Source organism: Andrographis paniculata, unplaced genomic scaffold (assembly GCF_009805555.1).
Source record: "Andrographis paniculata isolate CXL003 unplaced genomic scaffold, ASM980555v1 Contig25END, whole genome shotgun sequence".
Lineage (NCBI taxonomy): Eukaryota > Viridiplantae > Streptophyta > Magnoliopsida > Lamiales > Acanthaceae > Andrographis > Andrographis paniculata.
In genome coordinates, this window is record NW_026137546.1 from 710,884 (window position 1) to 725,920 (window position 15,037).

Here is a 15,037-nt window from a genome sequence, read left to right on the forward strand (position 1 = left end):
CAACCTTTCGTATTGATTGTTCGCCCAGTCAATTTTGCATTTTCCTTGTCGACACTAGCAGCGGCAACTGTCGTGTTGCATTGAAGAAAAGAGATGGCGGCGAATTGATGGAGTTTGATGAATTTTCGATTCCGTGGATGACGGGTCCGATCAACTATTATAAGCAGCGGCACGAGGGGTTCTTCGACATGCCGGAAGGCAGTCTTGTGTTCGAAGTTGGCTCTCTATTTTAAGATATACTTGACCGACGACCTTAGAGAGCTTATAGTTGAACGTCCTAAAGCACCTTCCATAGTCTATAACTTGATTGAAAGAAAAAGTAGACTGATTTTAATGCCGGGTTGTTCAATTAGTAAGTGTCCTTCTTGGATGGTATATTTGGAAGATCTCTTCTTCAGCAGCCCAGCTGGTTAGAATAGTTTTATTTTATTTTATTTTTTTTATCTTTCTGTTTTGAATGTTTTTTGGCACAATATTATTTCATTCTTGTATTTTTTTTCTTTTGTTCTGGAGCTTTGATATATTATTTCTTCTACGTCCATGTCGTCTCTAATGATAAGCACTGTTCATATACAATTAGTAAAGGAATAATTCGTTGGTGAACTGAATTCGAATTCCCTCACAAATTGTTATAATCCCTTACTGTGTTAATTTCTTCGCAGTTCTGTGATGATGGAAGAGTGTTTTCATTCATCAACGCGTTTCTTTATCATTCCAGTGAATTTCTTTTGTTAGACACAAAATGAGATGTCTCAGCTAGTGAATGCATTGAAAGAGCATTCAAATCATGACTATGTTCATTGTTTCTTGTCATCAAAGAAAACATGTGTCATTTGATTCTAAACAACTTCCCCATTTTTAAATTACAACTATTAGTAAAAGAAAACATATGTCTGTCATTTTTTAGACTGAATGTTTATCGTGAAATAGCTCATCTAGATAGCAGGACATAGGTAGATGAACAAGGCGTTGAAGATGCTTTTGAGCTTCTTTATGAAATTAATGAACATGTATAGAATATATAATAGACTATTGCACGTGAGAAATGAAATCAAATTACAGTAATATAGAATTATATATGGAAAAATTATTAATTAACATAATAAATTTCTCTAATTTCTGCAATCTCTATCGACAATGGAGTGGGGGCAACAGCCGCAGCAGCAGACGGGGGATTTTCATGGCGGCGGAATGTTTGTGAAGGTGATGACGGACGAGCAAATGGAGGTACTTCGAAAGCAAATAGCGGCTTACGCAGCCATTTCCGAGCAGCTAGTCGAGCTGCACAAATCGATCGCGTTTCAGAACGATATTGCTGGTATGGAATCATCAATCGTCTCTACGATTTCGTTGAATTGATGATAGTGATTTTGTATATTTTCGTTTAATCATCGTTTCTGTGTGCAATCTTCATATGTTGTTTGATTATTTTGGCGTTGAGGTTGAGAACTGAGGCGGAAGCTGTTAGTATTCGGTGTAGAAAGTGCAAAATAATCATTGAGAAGCAACGCTACCATTGATTTTTCTCTTTGTTTTAAATTCCTAGATCTGAGTTTTGGCAATGAAGATGTTGTTGCTGCTTATTTATCACTTTTTTCTTCGCAATCTCTGTGCCTTTAATCCATGATCAAGTGAATGTGTTTCTAAAATTTATAGTTGGAACACCATTGATTTCACTTTCATCTTTCCAACACTGATTAACTGCCTTAATGTAAGCGATACTCTTGACTAAACTAAGGATTTTACTGTGGTTGTTCTTCATTTTGATTAACAGTTCAATTGGATTCATGGATTCCAGAGGTCTAAAAACTCTTGAATTAATGATCCCGATTCTGGAAACTGTAAGCCTTGGTTTACAATAAAAATCATGACTTAACTAAGGATTTTATTGCGGTTGTTCTTCATTTTCATTTACAGTTCAATTGGATTCAGGAATTCCAGAGGCTTAGAAACTCTTGAATTGATTATCCTTTGAATCTTATTTGATTTTTTTACACTGTCGTATTATTTTCTTGATGCAAATGAATACACTAACAAACAAGGCTATAGAACACTAACTTGCAAAACCCTATCCTTCAATATTCTTCAACTTCATGTCAATAGAATTGTCATGCTTATTCAGGATTGAGGTTAGGAAGAATGTATTATGACCCTTCAGTGTCATCTGGTGTGCACAAAATCTCCGGGAGGCAGCGATGGACGCCAACGCCTATGCAGCTGGAAATACTTGAGCAGACCTTCCAGGAAGAGGGCTCCATAGGCAAGACAAGAATCCCTGAACTAACAGAGAAGTTAATGCAGCATGGCCAAATTTCCGAAACAAATGTCTACAATTGGTTTCAGAACAGGCGCGCCAGGTCGAAGAGGAAGCAAAAAGCGATGCCATCAACAGCAAACAACACAGGATCTGAAGTTGAAACAGAGGCAGCAGAGTCTTCCACCGACAAATCAAAGAACATCCTCGACTCCAGAAGTAGTGAGGAGATGGTCTTTCACTCTACAGATCCATTCTGCAGCAGTAAAAGCAAACCACATATGTTATCCCTTGAAGGCACCACATCGATCAATGCCACCGGCCTTGGACAGATTCCCTTCTACGAAATGTGGTCCATTTCTTACCAATTCTCGCATTGCGCTTTTTGTGTGCTTAAACATACATGAATTCATTACATGATCGGTTAATGATTGCAGGAATGGACCGAATGAGATGCTCGATGGCGACCCCACGGGACTATGATTCTTACAACAAACATGTGTTGTTCATCTTCTCATCCTGGTATGTTTGGCTTTTTGACAAGCTTGTTACACAGTTTAGTGTTCTTGATTATGCCAACTTGACCTTAGTAACTCTCATCTATTCATCTAATACTCATCGATGACATAGCTTACAATCAGATGGGGATTTGATCATTTTATAGTTCCTTAATTTTTTGAAACAGTTTTTGGCTGTTTTATTATCCAAAAAGACTAAACTTAGTTTGAATATTTGAATATTTGGTTGCTTACTGTTTCCTTGATTTTTGTTTAAAATCAAAGTTTTCATTTGAATTTTGTTTTAAATAGTATTTTGCCTAAATATTTTATGAGAAGGAATAATATATTTTTATTAGAAATTATGTATGCTAAATAGTGGCAATTTGAGTTTGAGATCAAAACCAAACACACCTTAATCTTTCAGGTCTTAGAATTCATATTGCTGCTTAAGATGAGTATCATTTTCTTGATATTCATTTTATTAGTCTCCTGTAATTTAATAAATGAAAAAATAATTATGGGCTTTGTCTAGTAAATGAAGAATGGGCCACAAGAAAGTATAATTGTGATTAAGGAAAATTGATTTTACCATTAAAAAAAATACACCCTTTTTTTATGTTTTATTTTCAATGTAAGGCTACATTGTGGCGATGCATTTATATTGCTTTAAATAATAATAATAATAATAATAATAATAATAATAATCTGTTTAAGCATTTATTTTAGGGCAAAAATAAATTCCTATGTAATGCATTTACTTTCCTCAATTATATATATAATATCTATATTTTAATTAAAAATATATATTTTTTATTTTCATCATTACATTCAAATGCAGATCCGCCCTGAGCGTGGGCAGCCCACTGCCAGGGCTCCAATTCTTTTGGGCCCTTTGGAGACCATTTCATTAAAGGGATTTATACTTCTATATATCATCTATAAATATATGTATAACGTTAAAATTGATTATATCATATTGTTAAATTTAAATATTAATAAAATAAATATTAAAAAATTATTTGTTATTTTATATTATGAATATAAAATTTAAATAAAGGCGGCTCAAATGTACTCCATATTTTCTATTATATTCTGGTGTTAATGTAAAAATATTTTTAATTCTTAAATAAATTATAAATGTAATTTTATAAATACTCGGAGTTGGGCTAGTGCTAAACTAATTCTTGTATATGGATGAGTTGGGATTGGATGATTTGAAATTGTATAAAAATTAAATTAATTGATTAGACTAATTATATGAGTAATTCTTTGGAATAGTTTAACCGTGTTTGTTCTAAAATAATTTTAGAATGAATAACTGCGTAGCTTGTAGAGTGGAGTGTTACCACCACTATTTAATAATGTCAATTATAAATAACACTAAATGAACTATATGATAAAATTAAATTGTGTCAAGGGTTGCGACCTATACAGATGGACTAAACCAAACGGGCCGCAAGACTTTTTTCATGGGCCGAATAGAATTTTGTCCAAAAACAATATTTTAAGATAACAAATACTTTTAAATTTTATTATTTTGCCAATAATAATAATAGTAATAATAATAAGAAGAAGAAGAAGCAAGGAAGGAGTGGTTCTGGTTAATTAGTTGACAAAAGGTGTTGGTGAGTTTTGTGACCAACATTAACATGTGTAGTAGTAATTGTTTGTTTTTGGCAACATGGTTATGGTGGTGGTGATCAATAAGGTAAGTGAATATGTTGTCAAGTACCCATCCATCCACAGTTTCCACAATAATAACTCTTGTTGTTACCACACTCAAATCATTATTTATATTTGTTCTTCCAACTTTTATTATGACATTTTTTTAAGAGAAAAAAAAAGATTAAACAAAGTTGAATTTTAAATTAAATTTTCGATATAGATCAAAGGCTTAACCGGTTAAGTCAACTGCTGACTTGACCGGATCACGTTATAGGAGTAACCAACGTATATTTATGCATAGGCTGATCCGGTCAAATATATATGTTGGTCACCCGTATAGCATTTATATATAAATATATGTTGGTTACATAGGTTAAATTAACGCTATGCTGTTTGTGACCTTAAATTTTATATATGTATAATAATTCCTCTGCGTCTTAACAATTTATTAATTTTTTCATTTTGGTTCGTCCTATAACAAAGTATCTATTTATTTATTTTTAGTCATTGCTCAATCTAGCTGACATTACAAATACTCTTTCAATTTATAATATATTACACAAATGCTATTATTTTTATATCATATAATATTAATGAAGTTAGTTTAGTTTTTTTTTATCTTTATTTCTATTATATCTCAATATAATATTAATATTCTTAAAAGTTAATGCAAAACACAAATGGATATATAAAAATGAGACGAAAGGAATATTTAATTTTGAAGCGATGTTTTTAGTTTTATTTTTGGAATAATTAAATAGTGTGAAAATGTGAAAGTAAACAATAGGAGATGACCAACAAATTTTGAAACTAAAATTATATGTTAGAATATTCATTTAGTGAGTGTGTAGTTGGTTTTTAGTCAATTTTGATTTGCCATTAGTTCTACTTCTTTAAATTTATTGCATCTTTAAATTAATTAATTAATTAGTAACAAACATACCTACTGGTTTAATTTTGTGCACAAAAATTTCTACAGTCTTGTTGAGCTATCTCTATCTCCATCATTTGTGTCTGTGTTTTCCATTTCTATCTTTCTTTGATTTTTTATTTTTGTCCCATTAATTTCCAGAAATTATACATTATCACATTACTTTTGTTGAAAATTATTTTCGGAAATTCAGACTTTGAAAATTATTACGTAATTTAAGTAAACAAACCCAAACTATATATATATATATGTGGTGTATGTATATAGTAATTTCCCATTGTAATTTGGGGTTTATACAATTTCAGCACGGTCAATCCAATCACTATTATATAAAAAATAGTAATACCTATGTCCGCTAAAAATAGTTTTATCGGAGCTGCACATAGATTAAGAAAAATGAATATTTTATTAAAAAAAAAAGTAAAAATATAATTGATGTTACTTTTGAAAATTTTAATTAAATGTTAATATTTTTTTTTACTTCGGTAAAATTACTATTAAGATAAAATTAACGAAGAAGAAAGTAAAAATAAATTTGACGGAAATATACTTTTATATCGAGAATGTATAGATTAAATAGTAAAAAAATAATTATTTGAAATGTCAAATGTGTATAGTTCAAACAGTTGAACTCTCAACTAGTAATTAAAAATAATAAATGTAATAAAATTAGTTATCTTTAATAAATGTTGAACGGTATAAATAAATTTTAAATATAGTAATTGAATAAATTTAAAGGATTAACCAAAAAAAAAAAAAAAAATTAATTATAAATTATGTTACGTGCAAAGTAACACATCCGCCCGTGATGAATAATTTATTGTTAAGAAGGATCTAAGACTGAGATTGTTAGTTTAAATTGAATTTTGTTTCACCTAATTGAAGAATATTTAATTGCAAAATATTGTGTACGTAACTTGTCGTTATGGACTTGTCTAACTGAATTACTGTTATTTACTTGCCAAATCAAATTCGGACAACGCATAACTAAAAAAATTTAAATCTAATTGTCACCTAATAAATCAAACAAAGACTTTCTACGTCTACATCTACATCGTCTACTTGGTCTTATTTTTTCTTGTTTTAGGAATGTTAAAAATATAGTATATACAAATACGTTCAAACTTCAACTTTTCGACTTTTCTTCCAATGAAATAATTTGATTATTTTATATTAAATCAATAAGTAAAATTTAGTTAACATAGATAATAACATGTTTGTTTTTATTGATTAACTGTACGATTTGAAATTGAAATAACCCTAATACTATAACAAAGGGCTAAAAGGCATAATAAACCGGGAAGTTGATAAACAAAAAAATAAAAATAAAAATAAAATAAACAAAAGGCTTCCTATAATTAAATTGAACACCAATTTTACTGTAAAAGCATAACATTGTCTCTATGATATTTAAATTAATATTGAAGGCATAAATATATATATATATATATTTAAAATTAAAAATTAAATAATGAATAGTAATTATATGATAAAAACACGCACAAATAAAACAAAATCCAAATGGAATCACAAAGGTAAAGGTAAGAAAATAACAATAAGCAATGATGAATCACCACATGCATACTTCCCATTATTATTATTATCCTTTTTTTTTATTGAGAAATAAATAAATAAAATTATGCCGGTGGTATTTGTGTTTTCATTTTCTATATATATATAATAATTAATCACTATTTTACTTTATTATTTTTCTTTTTTTTTTTTTTCATGTCGATCGTTGCAGTTTAGGGTTTAGGGTTTAATTGCTCAATTTTTTTTGTACACCGACTTTACTTATCGAGTGATATATACAAGTTGAGGGTACCGTCTAACTTCTGAGTTTTTATATATATATATATTTTACAAAAATAAAATAAATAGAAATGAAAGTGACTAATACAAAATGATTGTGTCACAAAAAAAGTGGCCTATTAATCAACAAAAACACCATCAATTCTTATAATGATGACCTACTGAATTAATCACACCTAATAAATCACATTCTTCAAAAACCACTCCCCCTTATATTACTGTCTTTCCACATATATATATATATATATATATTAAAAATAGCATACACATCATAATTTTCATTTACAAAGTATAAATAAAATAAAATTTAATTTAAATATTTATTTCTATTAAAATTTATCACTAAAATATCAATACAAACAAGCAAATCCCAAAAATTTGTTCATTTGTGTCTGGATATCTATATAGACATTATTTAGTTCTAAACATGATATATTAAATTAAAATTTGAGTATTCGAAATATTTTTACATAATGAATTGAATAGAAAAGTAACTCCAACAATTAATTAAATAATAATAACAATAAAACATATAAAAAAAAAATGAAAAATAAAAATAGAAGGGTTGAGATTGATGAGACAGTGGGTGCACCAAACTCTCACTCCTACAAGAAGTTTAACTAATCTCAGTTTTCTCACTCTTCTTACTCTCAACACAACCTAATCTGCCTACCTCTAAACAACCTCTTTCTCACTCTATATCTATATGTGTGTATATATATATATATGCATGCAACCTCAAGTGTTCTTGTATCGCTACTACCTCATACTCATAACCAAAGCAAATCAAGAAAGCAAATTCCACTCAATAGAAATGGAGGGCTCTAAAAAGTTGTTCTTGGCTACATTGTTATTCTTGGTTTTGTTTGTATGCACAATGCAAATGGCTCATGCAATGGTTCATCATCACCATTTTGTTGTAAGAATCTCTCTCTCTCTCTCTACTTTTTGCTTATCAAGATTTCACTTTTTTTTTGTGTGTATATATATATATGTATTTGTATGTATAATGGCGGTGGTGTGTGGTTGATCGAAGGTGCAAGCGACGCCGGTGAAGAGGCTGTGCAAAACCCACAATGCGATCACGGTGAACGGGATGTACCCGGGCCCCACATTAGAGGTCGAGAACGGCGATACGCTCGTGATCAATGTCGTCAATAGGGCTCGTTACAATGTCACCATTCATTGGTAATCAAAATTGCCATGAGTCAGTGTCTTCAAAATTCTTTTCGTGCCGTATATAATTATCATTTTTAAAACTTTTAAGTTGCATTTTTTTGTATTTTCATTTTCTTGTTTACATATTTCATTTCGTTATTTTTTCGTACAAAATATCATACCAAACTGCTATTTCATTTCAAATATTTTAAATACAAAAATAAAAAATAAAAAATTCTTCAATTTAAATAAACGATATACACTTAAAATGGTCGCATAATACAAAAAAAAAATTATCTGTGGTTGCCGAGCAAATATTAATTTGTGTCGAGCGTAATGTGTAGGCACGGCGTGCGGCAAATGCGGACCGGATGGGCCGACGGGCCGGAATTCGTGACACAATGCCCCATTAGACCCGGCGGAAGTTATACGTATAGGTTCACGATTCAAGGCCAAGAAGGCACACTTTGGTGGCACGCGCATAGCTCGTGGCTAAGGGCCACAGTCTATGGGGCTTTGGTCATTCGGCCTAGAGCCGGCGAGTCGTACCCCTTCCCTAAGCCCAAGCATGAATTTCCCATTCTTCTCGGTATTACAATAAATAACGATTTTATTTATTTATATTTTTAATTTTTATTATCATACAGCTCATTAACGATATTCATTTTTTAAGGGTATATATATATATATATATTTCCATATAGAATATTAACTCGTTTGTTCTATAACTATTAGGTGAATGGTGGGATGCAAATCCCATCGATGTCGTAAGGCAAGCGACACGGACGGGCGCCGCGCCAAATGTGTCCGACGCTTACACCATCAACGGTCAGCCCGGCGATCTTTATAATTGCTCTAGCCAAGGTTAGTTACTTTCTGACACTATTTACATAATAATATATATATATAATTTTTTAAAAAGTATTGTATTATAATTTTTTATTATTATTATTATTTTTTATAAAATATCATACTTCTTCTATCATATTTCAAAATATTATTTTTACCATATTTTTATGCATCTCAATTCAAAATATTTTTTTTCTGATTTTGAACACTTTCGTTAACTAATAAAATACTATTATTTTTTAATCTATTTGCAAAATCCCAAAAAATTTATTTAAAATGGACAGGAAAACAATCTATTTTTAATTATTTTAAATATATAAACATTAATTTCAATTTTAAGTGTCCTCCAAAATATTCCCCCAAAACAATTCCGTGGCTACATACTTACACAAATTTACTCACATCTTCTTAACTAGGCACGCTAACTTTTCCGGTAACCTCCGGCGCCACAACTCTCCTCCGGGTCATCAACGCTGCCCTCAATCAACAACTCTTCTTCAAAATCGCCAACCACAAGTTCACCGTCGTCGGCGCCGACGCCTCCTACGTAAAACCTTTCTCGACTTCCGTTCTCATGCTCGGCCCCGGCCAAACCACCGACATCCTCGTCGCCGCCGACCAAAACCCCGCCCGTTATTACATCGCGGCGCGCGCGTACGCGAGCGCCCAAAATGCGCCGTTCGACAACACGACCACCACCGCAATCCTCGCCTACGACAATTCCCCGAAAAATTCCCAATCGAAACCCGTCATGCCGACAATGCCCGCCTTCAACGACACCGCCACCGCCACCGCCTTCACCGCCAGCTTCCGGAGCCCGCGGCGGGCCCCGGTCCCGACCAAAATCGACCACAGCTTATTCTTCACTGTCGGGCTCGGGCTCATCAACTGCCCGCCCAAAGCCCGGGCCCGGAACTGCCAGGGCCCGAACGGGACCCGTTTCGCCGCCAGCATGAACAACGTGTCCTTCGTCCTCCCGTCGAATTTTTCGCTCCTTCAGGCCCACCGGCAGGGCATTCCCGGCGTGTTTACCAGCGACTTTCCGGCGAACCCTCCGGTCAGATTCGATTACACCGGAAATGTCAGCCGGGCACTGTGGCAGCCCCGCCGCGGCACGAAGGTTTTCCGGCTGAAGTACGGCGAGACGGTGGAGGTGGTGTTGCAGGGCACCTCCATTTTCACCGCCGAGAACCACCCGATCCACCTCCACGGCTACGATTTTTACATTGTCGCCGAAGGATTCGGAAACTTCAACGCCGCCAGGGATGCCGGAAAATTCAACCTCGTCGATCCGCCGCTTAGGAACACAGCCAGCGTCCCCGTCGGCGGCTGGGCCGTCATCCGATTCGTCGCCGACAATCCAGGTTCCGACCAACAACATATACTTATATATACATATATATATCGTGGTCTTCCTCTAACAATTGGATGAATTTCTTAATAGGCGTGTGGCTGATGCACTGTCATCTGGACGTGCACATCACGTGGGGATTGGCAATGGCGTTCGTAGTTGAAGATGGCGTCGGTGAATTGCAGAAATTGGAGCCTCCTCCTCGTGATCTTCCCGTCTGCTAAACCAATTATATATATATATATATATATATAGAAATTGATTGATTGGATCGATCTCTGCTGAAGAGAGTATTCTTCCTGGACTGCCATGGAAGCTCTCTGTATTCGTTCCCCCAATTTGGGGGCTTTTCTTATTCTTTGCATTTTTATTTTTATTTTTTGCAGTGTTTATTTGTCAGGAAATTGAAAGAACTATCAAGTTATTGTATTTTTTTTTTAGTGAAAAAGATTGAACTTTTTTAATGGCAAACTTCATCTTCTCCGATCATCTGTGAACCAGACAGGTCCCAAATTGCATGATATGAACTTTGATGGGAGTGTTTGAGAATATCTAAAGTGAAGGGTAATTCCGTAATTGGATTTCATTCTTCAAGGGCTTAAATTCAATTATAGTATTAATTTTGGGGATCAATTTGCAAAATAACAAAACCTATAAAGCCTCGCGCAAACCTTCTAACGAGCAAATCTTGCACGCCGCGCCATGGCTGCCGCCGCTGACGACGGGAATCCGAACAAAGCCTTGACTAGCACAAGGTTCTCCGACCTGAATCCGCCGTTATCTGAATCGGTTCTGGAAGTGCTCTCGGGATCTGGCTTCGAGTTCTGCACTCCCGTTCAAGCCGCCACCATACCCTTGCTTTGTAACTACAAGGATGTTGCAGTCGATGCTGCTACTGGCTCTGGGAAAACCCTAGCCTTTGTAATTCCTCTTGTTGAGATCCTCCGCCGCGCCGGGCCTCCTAAACTCCATCAGGTGATAATTGATTATACAGAATACCCAACTTTCTATGTCTAATTCAGCTATACTGCGATTTTTTATGCTTCGGTGTTTGAGCCGTCAAAATTTACTAGAAAAGATTTTTTTATGCTAGTTTAATGGAAAATAATTATAGACGTGATGTTTTAATAGAACCAAAAAAGAAAAAAAGAGATTCTGAATGAACAATGTGAAAAAACGGATTAAAAATTGCAAACAGCCACACATTGGTCTGGATAATCTGGTAGGAGTTGTAGTTTTAACTCCATTAATATGCAGTTTAATGTTCTATAATTTTTCAGGTGATGGGAGTAATAATCTCTCCAACGAGGGAGTTAGCGTCTCAGATATTTAAGGTTGCAGAGCCATTTATTTCAACGTTGTCAAATGTGAGGCCCATGCTGCTGGTTGGGGGAATGGATGTGAAATCTGATATGAGGAAAATAGAGGATGAAGGAGCTAATTTGTTGATTGGGACCCCTGGAAGATTGAATGATATCATGGAGAGGATGGATGCATTGGACTTTCGAAACCTAGAGGTTTTCCTTGTTCTTTGTTCATTCTGGATAATGATACATTTGTTTTCTTCTATGCCCTTACTTCTGTTTTTATTAGACAATAATCTCTCAAAATTGATGTTTCTCCAAAAATCTGCCATGAAACTGTACACGTTGAAGTTTTTATGGATTGCCTGGGGATTTTGATGTTAATTATGAGCGCAAAGTGATCCTACATATATAATTTTTATTTTATTTTTATGTAGTTTTATGGTTACACAATGAATGCTTGACCGACACCTTGGTATGTGTGGAATACTTGAAACAGATTTTGATTTTAGATGAAGCTGATAGACTATTAGATATGGGATTCCAGAAGCAGATAAGTGCAGTAATTTCTCGCTTGCCAAAGCTTCGAAGAACAGGTCTTTTTTCTGCTACTCAAACTGAAGCAGTTGAAGAGCTTTCAAAAGCAGGATTACGGAATCCTGTGAGGGTAGAGGTTCGAGCTGAAGTAAAGCGGCAAAAGGATTCTACATCTTCTGAACAAGTTGCATCTTCAAAAACTCCCTCGGGACTTCATATTGAGGTATATGATGTTTTATTTATTATTCAAGTTAGATGCTTATGGTCTTTTTCATTTATTTACTGCTGATATTGACGAAAGTGATTTTCCTCTCTAACTCTCTCTTGAATTTGCAGTATCTTCAATGTGAAGCAGATAAGAAACCTTCACAGCTCATTGATATCCTCCTAAAAAACAAGGCCAAGAAAACAATTGTGTAAGTTCCATTACTCTCCTTTTGAAGCAGAATCGACAATTTTGTTTGTTAATTTGGTTCCAGAAGATCTCACTGATGCAAAACCTCCTGTTTCTTTTTCCTTTAGCTATTTTATGACATGTGCCTGCGTTGATTACTGGGGAGCCGTACTTCCACGATTTTCTTCATTGAAAGGATTCTCATTAATTCCTCTCCACGGAAAAATGAAACAGGTGAGTTTCGAATATTAAGGTTTCATGTTGTGGGTTTCGTAGGTGAATAGCCTTTGACCATTAACTTTTGCAGTCGGTAAGGGAGAAGGCATTGGAAACTTTTACATCACTTCCAAGCGGCATTCTTTTTTGCACTGATGTAGCTGCACGTGGGCTCGACATTCCTGGTGTCGACTGTATAGTACAGGTAATCACCGCCCTAATTGAACTAAGTTGCTCGCGTTTGATCATATTATTCTTATTCTCTATTATATGAACTTCAGGAACTTAAAAAATACATATATGTCGATGTTAAAATTAGCTAAGGGTTTACCTTTTAGGATGAGATTATAATCCTTAGTATTATTCAATAGATTATATAATTATGAGACTAATTAACACGTATTTACTTTGTTTGATTACATATAGGATAATTTAGTGTATTATTGATTGCTTTATTATTATGACGAATTTTAATCAATTCCGGGCTTTAATTAGTTCAGCTTTGTACATCAACATGGAATCATCGTTGGCATTTGATGATTTATATAAATTTGATCAATAATTACATTGGTTTCATAAAGCTGCATCTAATAATTGAAGTTCATTGCTATGAGCAGTATGATCCCCCACAAGACCCGAATGTGTTTGTACACAGAGTAGGCCGAACTGCTCGGATGGGGCGACAAGGAAGTGCAATTGTCTTTCTATTACCCAAGGTTGCAATTTCTGTTCGAATTCTTTCTTTTGGTTTCATAAATGCAACACATAATTGTCTGTTTTATCGATCATTATCTGTGTCCTAAAACAGGAGGAAGCATATATCGAGTTCCTTAGCATCCGGAGAGTTCCACTCGAAGAGAGAAAATGCTGCGACGAGGATCCCGATATCATTTCTCAGGTAGGCATCCTGCCCAACACCTTGTCTTATCTTATTACACCTATCTGTTGACATTACTCGTGTTGTTCTAGATCCGTACAGCTGCAAAAAAAGACCGCGACATTATGGAAAAAGGAATCAGAGCTTTTGTATCGTACGTCCGCGCTTATAAAGAACATCACTGTTCTTACATATTCAGGTTAACACAATAAACCGCGTTTACACTCCTTCAAATCATCATTTCTTGATCGTGCAGTTTTGAGTATTTATTTTTCCTCTGCAGATGGAAAGAACTCGAGATCGGGAAATTGGGCATGGGATACGGTTTATTACAGCTCCCTTCAATGCCGGAAGTAAAGCACCACTCTCTTTCCACCGAAGGATTTGTTCCCGTCCAAGATATAAACCTTGATGACATCAAATTCAAGTAAAGCCTCGCCTTTTCAATTCTACGCCGATTTAGATTCGATATAAATTATTTCTTAATTCATTGTCTAATATCGGATTTGGATTGCGATTTAGGGATAAATCCAGGGAGAAACAAAGGAAGAAAAACATGGAGGCGAAACAAGCGGCGAAAGAGCAGAAGCAACTGAAGCCCAAACCGGCGGCGAACTCGTCGACCAAAGCCATGCGAAAGAAAACAGCGCGGCAGAGACGCTCAGTTCAGACAACAGAGGATGCGGATGAGCTCGACCGGGAGTACCGCCTCCTGAAGAAGCTGAAAAAGGGGAAGATCAATGAAGACGAGTATGCGAAATTGACGGGCACTGAAGACCTGTGATATTCCACAGCATCTTATTACACTGAAATTCGATTCACAGTCGAAGACGGATGGCTCCTGATGAACCGGAAGCTGCGCCACCGGTTCTATCTTTGTTCGGGTTGTGGACCGGCCGCGGGAGAACTGGGACATCATCGGCGACAGCTGTACTGGTTTGCTTGTTTTTTATCGGAATGTCTCTGTTTTGAGTTTGCTGATGATGTGGGAAATTTGAAAGAGTTGCAACAATAGAGATGTCAATGGGTGAACCAGCCCGGCCCACTCCAGCCCAGCCCGGCCTGTTATTTATATATACATATGATTTAAAGGTTTAATATAGTATTATTATGCAGGTGTTTCCTTTTTATTGATCGATTTATTTATTTTAAACTTTAGAAGTAATGTTTATTTGTTACTCCCTTTATT

At 34.8% G+C, this 15,037-nt stretch overlaps 3 protein-coding genes across 3 annotated transcripts; all 3 read left to right on the plus strand.

Moving 5' to 3' along the window:
• Positions 1-1,069: 1,069 nt before the first annotated feature.
• Positions 1,070-2,836, plus strand: LOC127245901 (WUSCHEL-related homeobox 8-like). Its single transcript, XM_051267045.1, has 3 exons — positions 1,070-1,318; positions 2,123-2,606; positions 2,692-2,836. Exons 1-3 carry the CDS (start codon positions 1,138-1,140, stop codon positions 2,735-2,737), a joined length of 711 nt encoding a protein of 236 aa, XP_051123002.1. The 5' UTR covers positions 1,070-1,137; the 3' UTR covers positions 2,738-2,836.
• A 4,991-nt stretch (positions 2,837-7,827) lies between these two features.
• On the plus strand, positions 7,828-10,982 carry LOC127245786 (laccase-12-like). The gene is made up of 6 exons (XM_051266823.1): positions 7,828-8,081; positions 8,199-8,350; positions 8,665-8,909; positions 9,056-9,184; positions 9,586-10,533; positions 10,614-10,982. The coding sequence occupies exons 1-6, from the start codon at positions 7,869-7,871 to the stop codon at positions 10,742-10,744; spliced, it is 1,818 nt and encodes a 605-aa protein (XP_051122780.1). The 5' UTR covers positions 7,828-7,868; the 3' UTR covers positions 10,745-10,982.
• Positions 10,983-11,190: 208 nt separating this feature from the next.
• On the plus strand, positions 11,191-14,978 carry LOC127245957 (DEAD-box ATP-dependent RNA helicase 18). The gene is made up of 11 exons (XM_051267124.1): positions 11,191-11,495; positions 11,801-12,037; positions 12,324-12,584; positions 12,698-12,777; positions 12,884-12,989; positions 13,063-13,176; positions 13,589-13,687; positions 13,780-13,869; positions 13,941-14,047; positions 14,132-14,275; positions 14,371-14,978. The coding sequence occupies exons 1-11, from the start codon at positions 11,223-11,225 to the stop codon at positions 14,630-14,632; spliced, it is 1,773 nt and encodes a 590-aa protein (XP_051123081.1). The 5' UTR covers positions 11,191-11,222; the 3' UTR covers positions 14,633-14,978.
• Positions 14,979-15,037: the final 59 nt, after the last annotated feature.

Excerpts from the sequence above, each read along its gene's own strand:
- LOC127245957 (XM_051267124.1), top strand. The coding sequence starts at position 11,223 with ATGGCTGCCGCCGCTGACGACGGGAATCCGAACAAAGCCTTGACTAGC. Across the intron at positions 12,585-12,697 it reads CCTCGGGACTTCATATTGAG|TATCTTCAATGTGAAGCAGA; the intron begins GTATATGATGTT and ends TTGAATTTGCAG. Across the intron at positions 12,990-13,062 it reads TCCACGGAAAAATGAAACAG|TCGGTAAGGGAGAAGGCATT; the intron begins GTGAGTTTCGAA and ends TAACTTTTGCAG.
- LOC127245786 (XM_051266823.1), top strand. The coding sequence starts at position 7,869 with ATGTGTGTATATATATATATATGCATGCAACCTCAAGTGTTCTTGTAT. Across the intron at positions 8,351-8,664 it reads TACAATGTCACCATTCATTG|GCACGGCGTGCGGCAAATGC; the intron begins GTAATCAAAATT and ends CGTAATGTGTAG. Across the intron at positions 10,534-10,613 it reads ATTCGTCGCCGACAATCCAG|GCGTGTGGCTGATGCACTGT; the intron begins GTTCCGACCAAC and ends ATTTCTTAATAG.
- LOC127245901 (XM_051267045.1), top strand. The coding sequence starts at position 1,138 with ATGGAGTGGGGGCAACAGCCGCAGCAGCAGACGGGGGATTTTCATGGC. Across the intron at positions 1,319-2,122 it reads GTTTCAGAACGATATTGCTG|GATTGAGGTTAGGAAGAATG; the intron begins GTATGGAATCAT and ends ATGCTTATTCAG. Across the intron at positions 2,607-2,691 it reads ATTCCCTTCTACGAAATGTG|GAATGGACCGAATGAGATGC; the intron begins GTCCATTTCTTA and ends TAATGATTGCAG.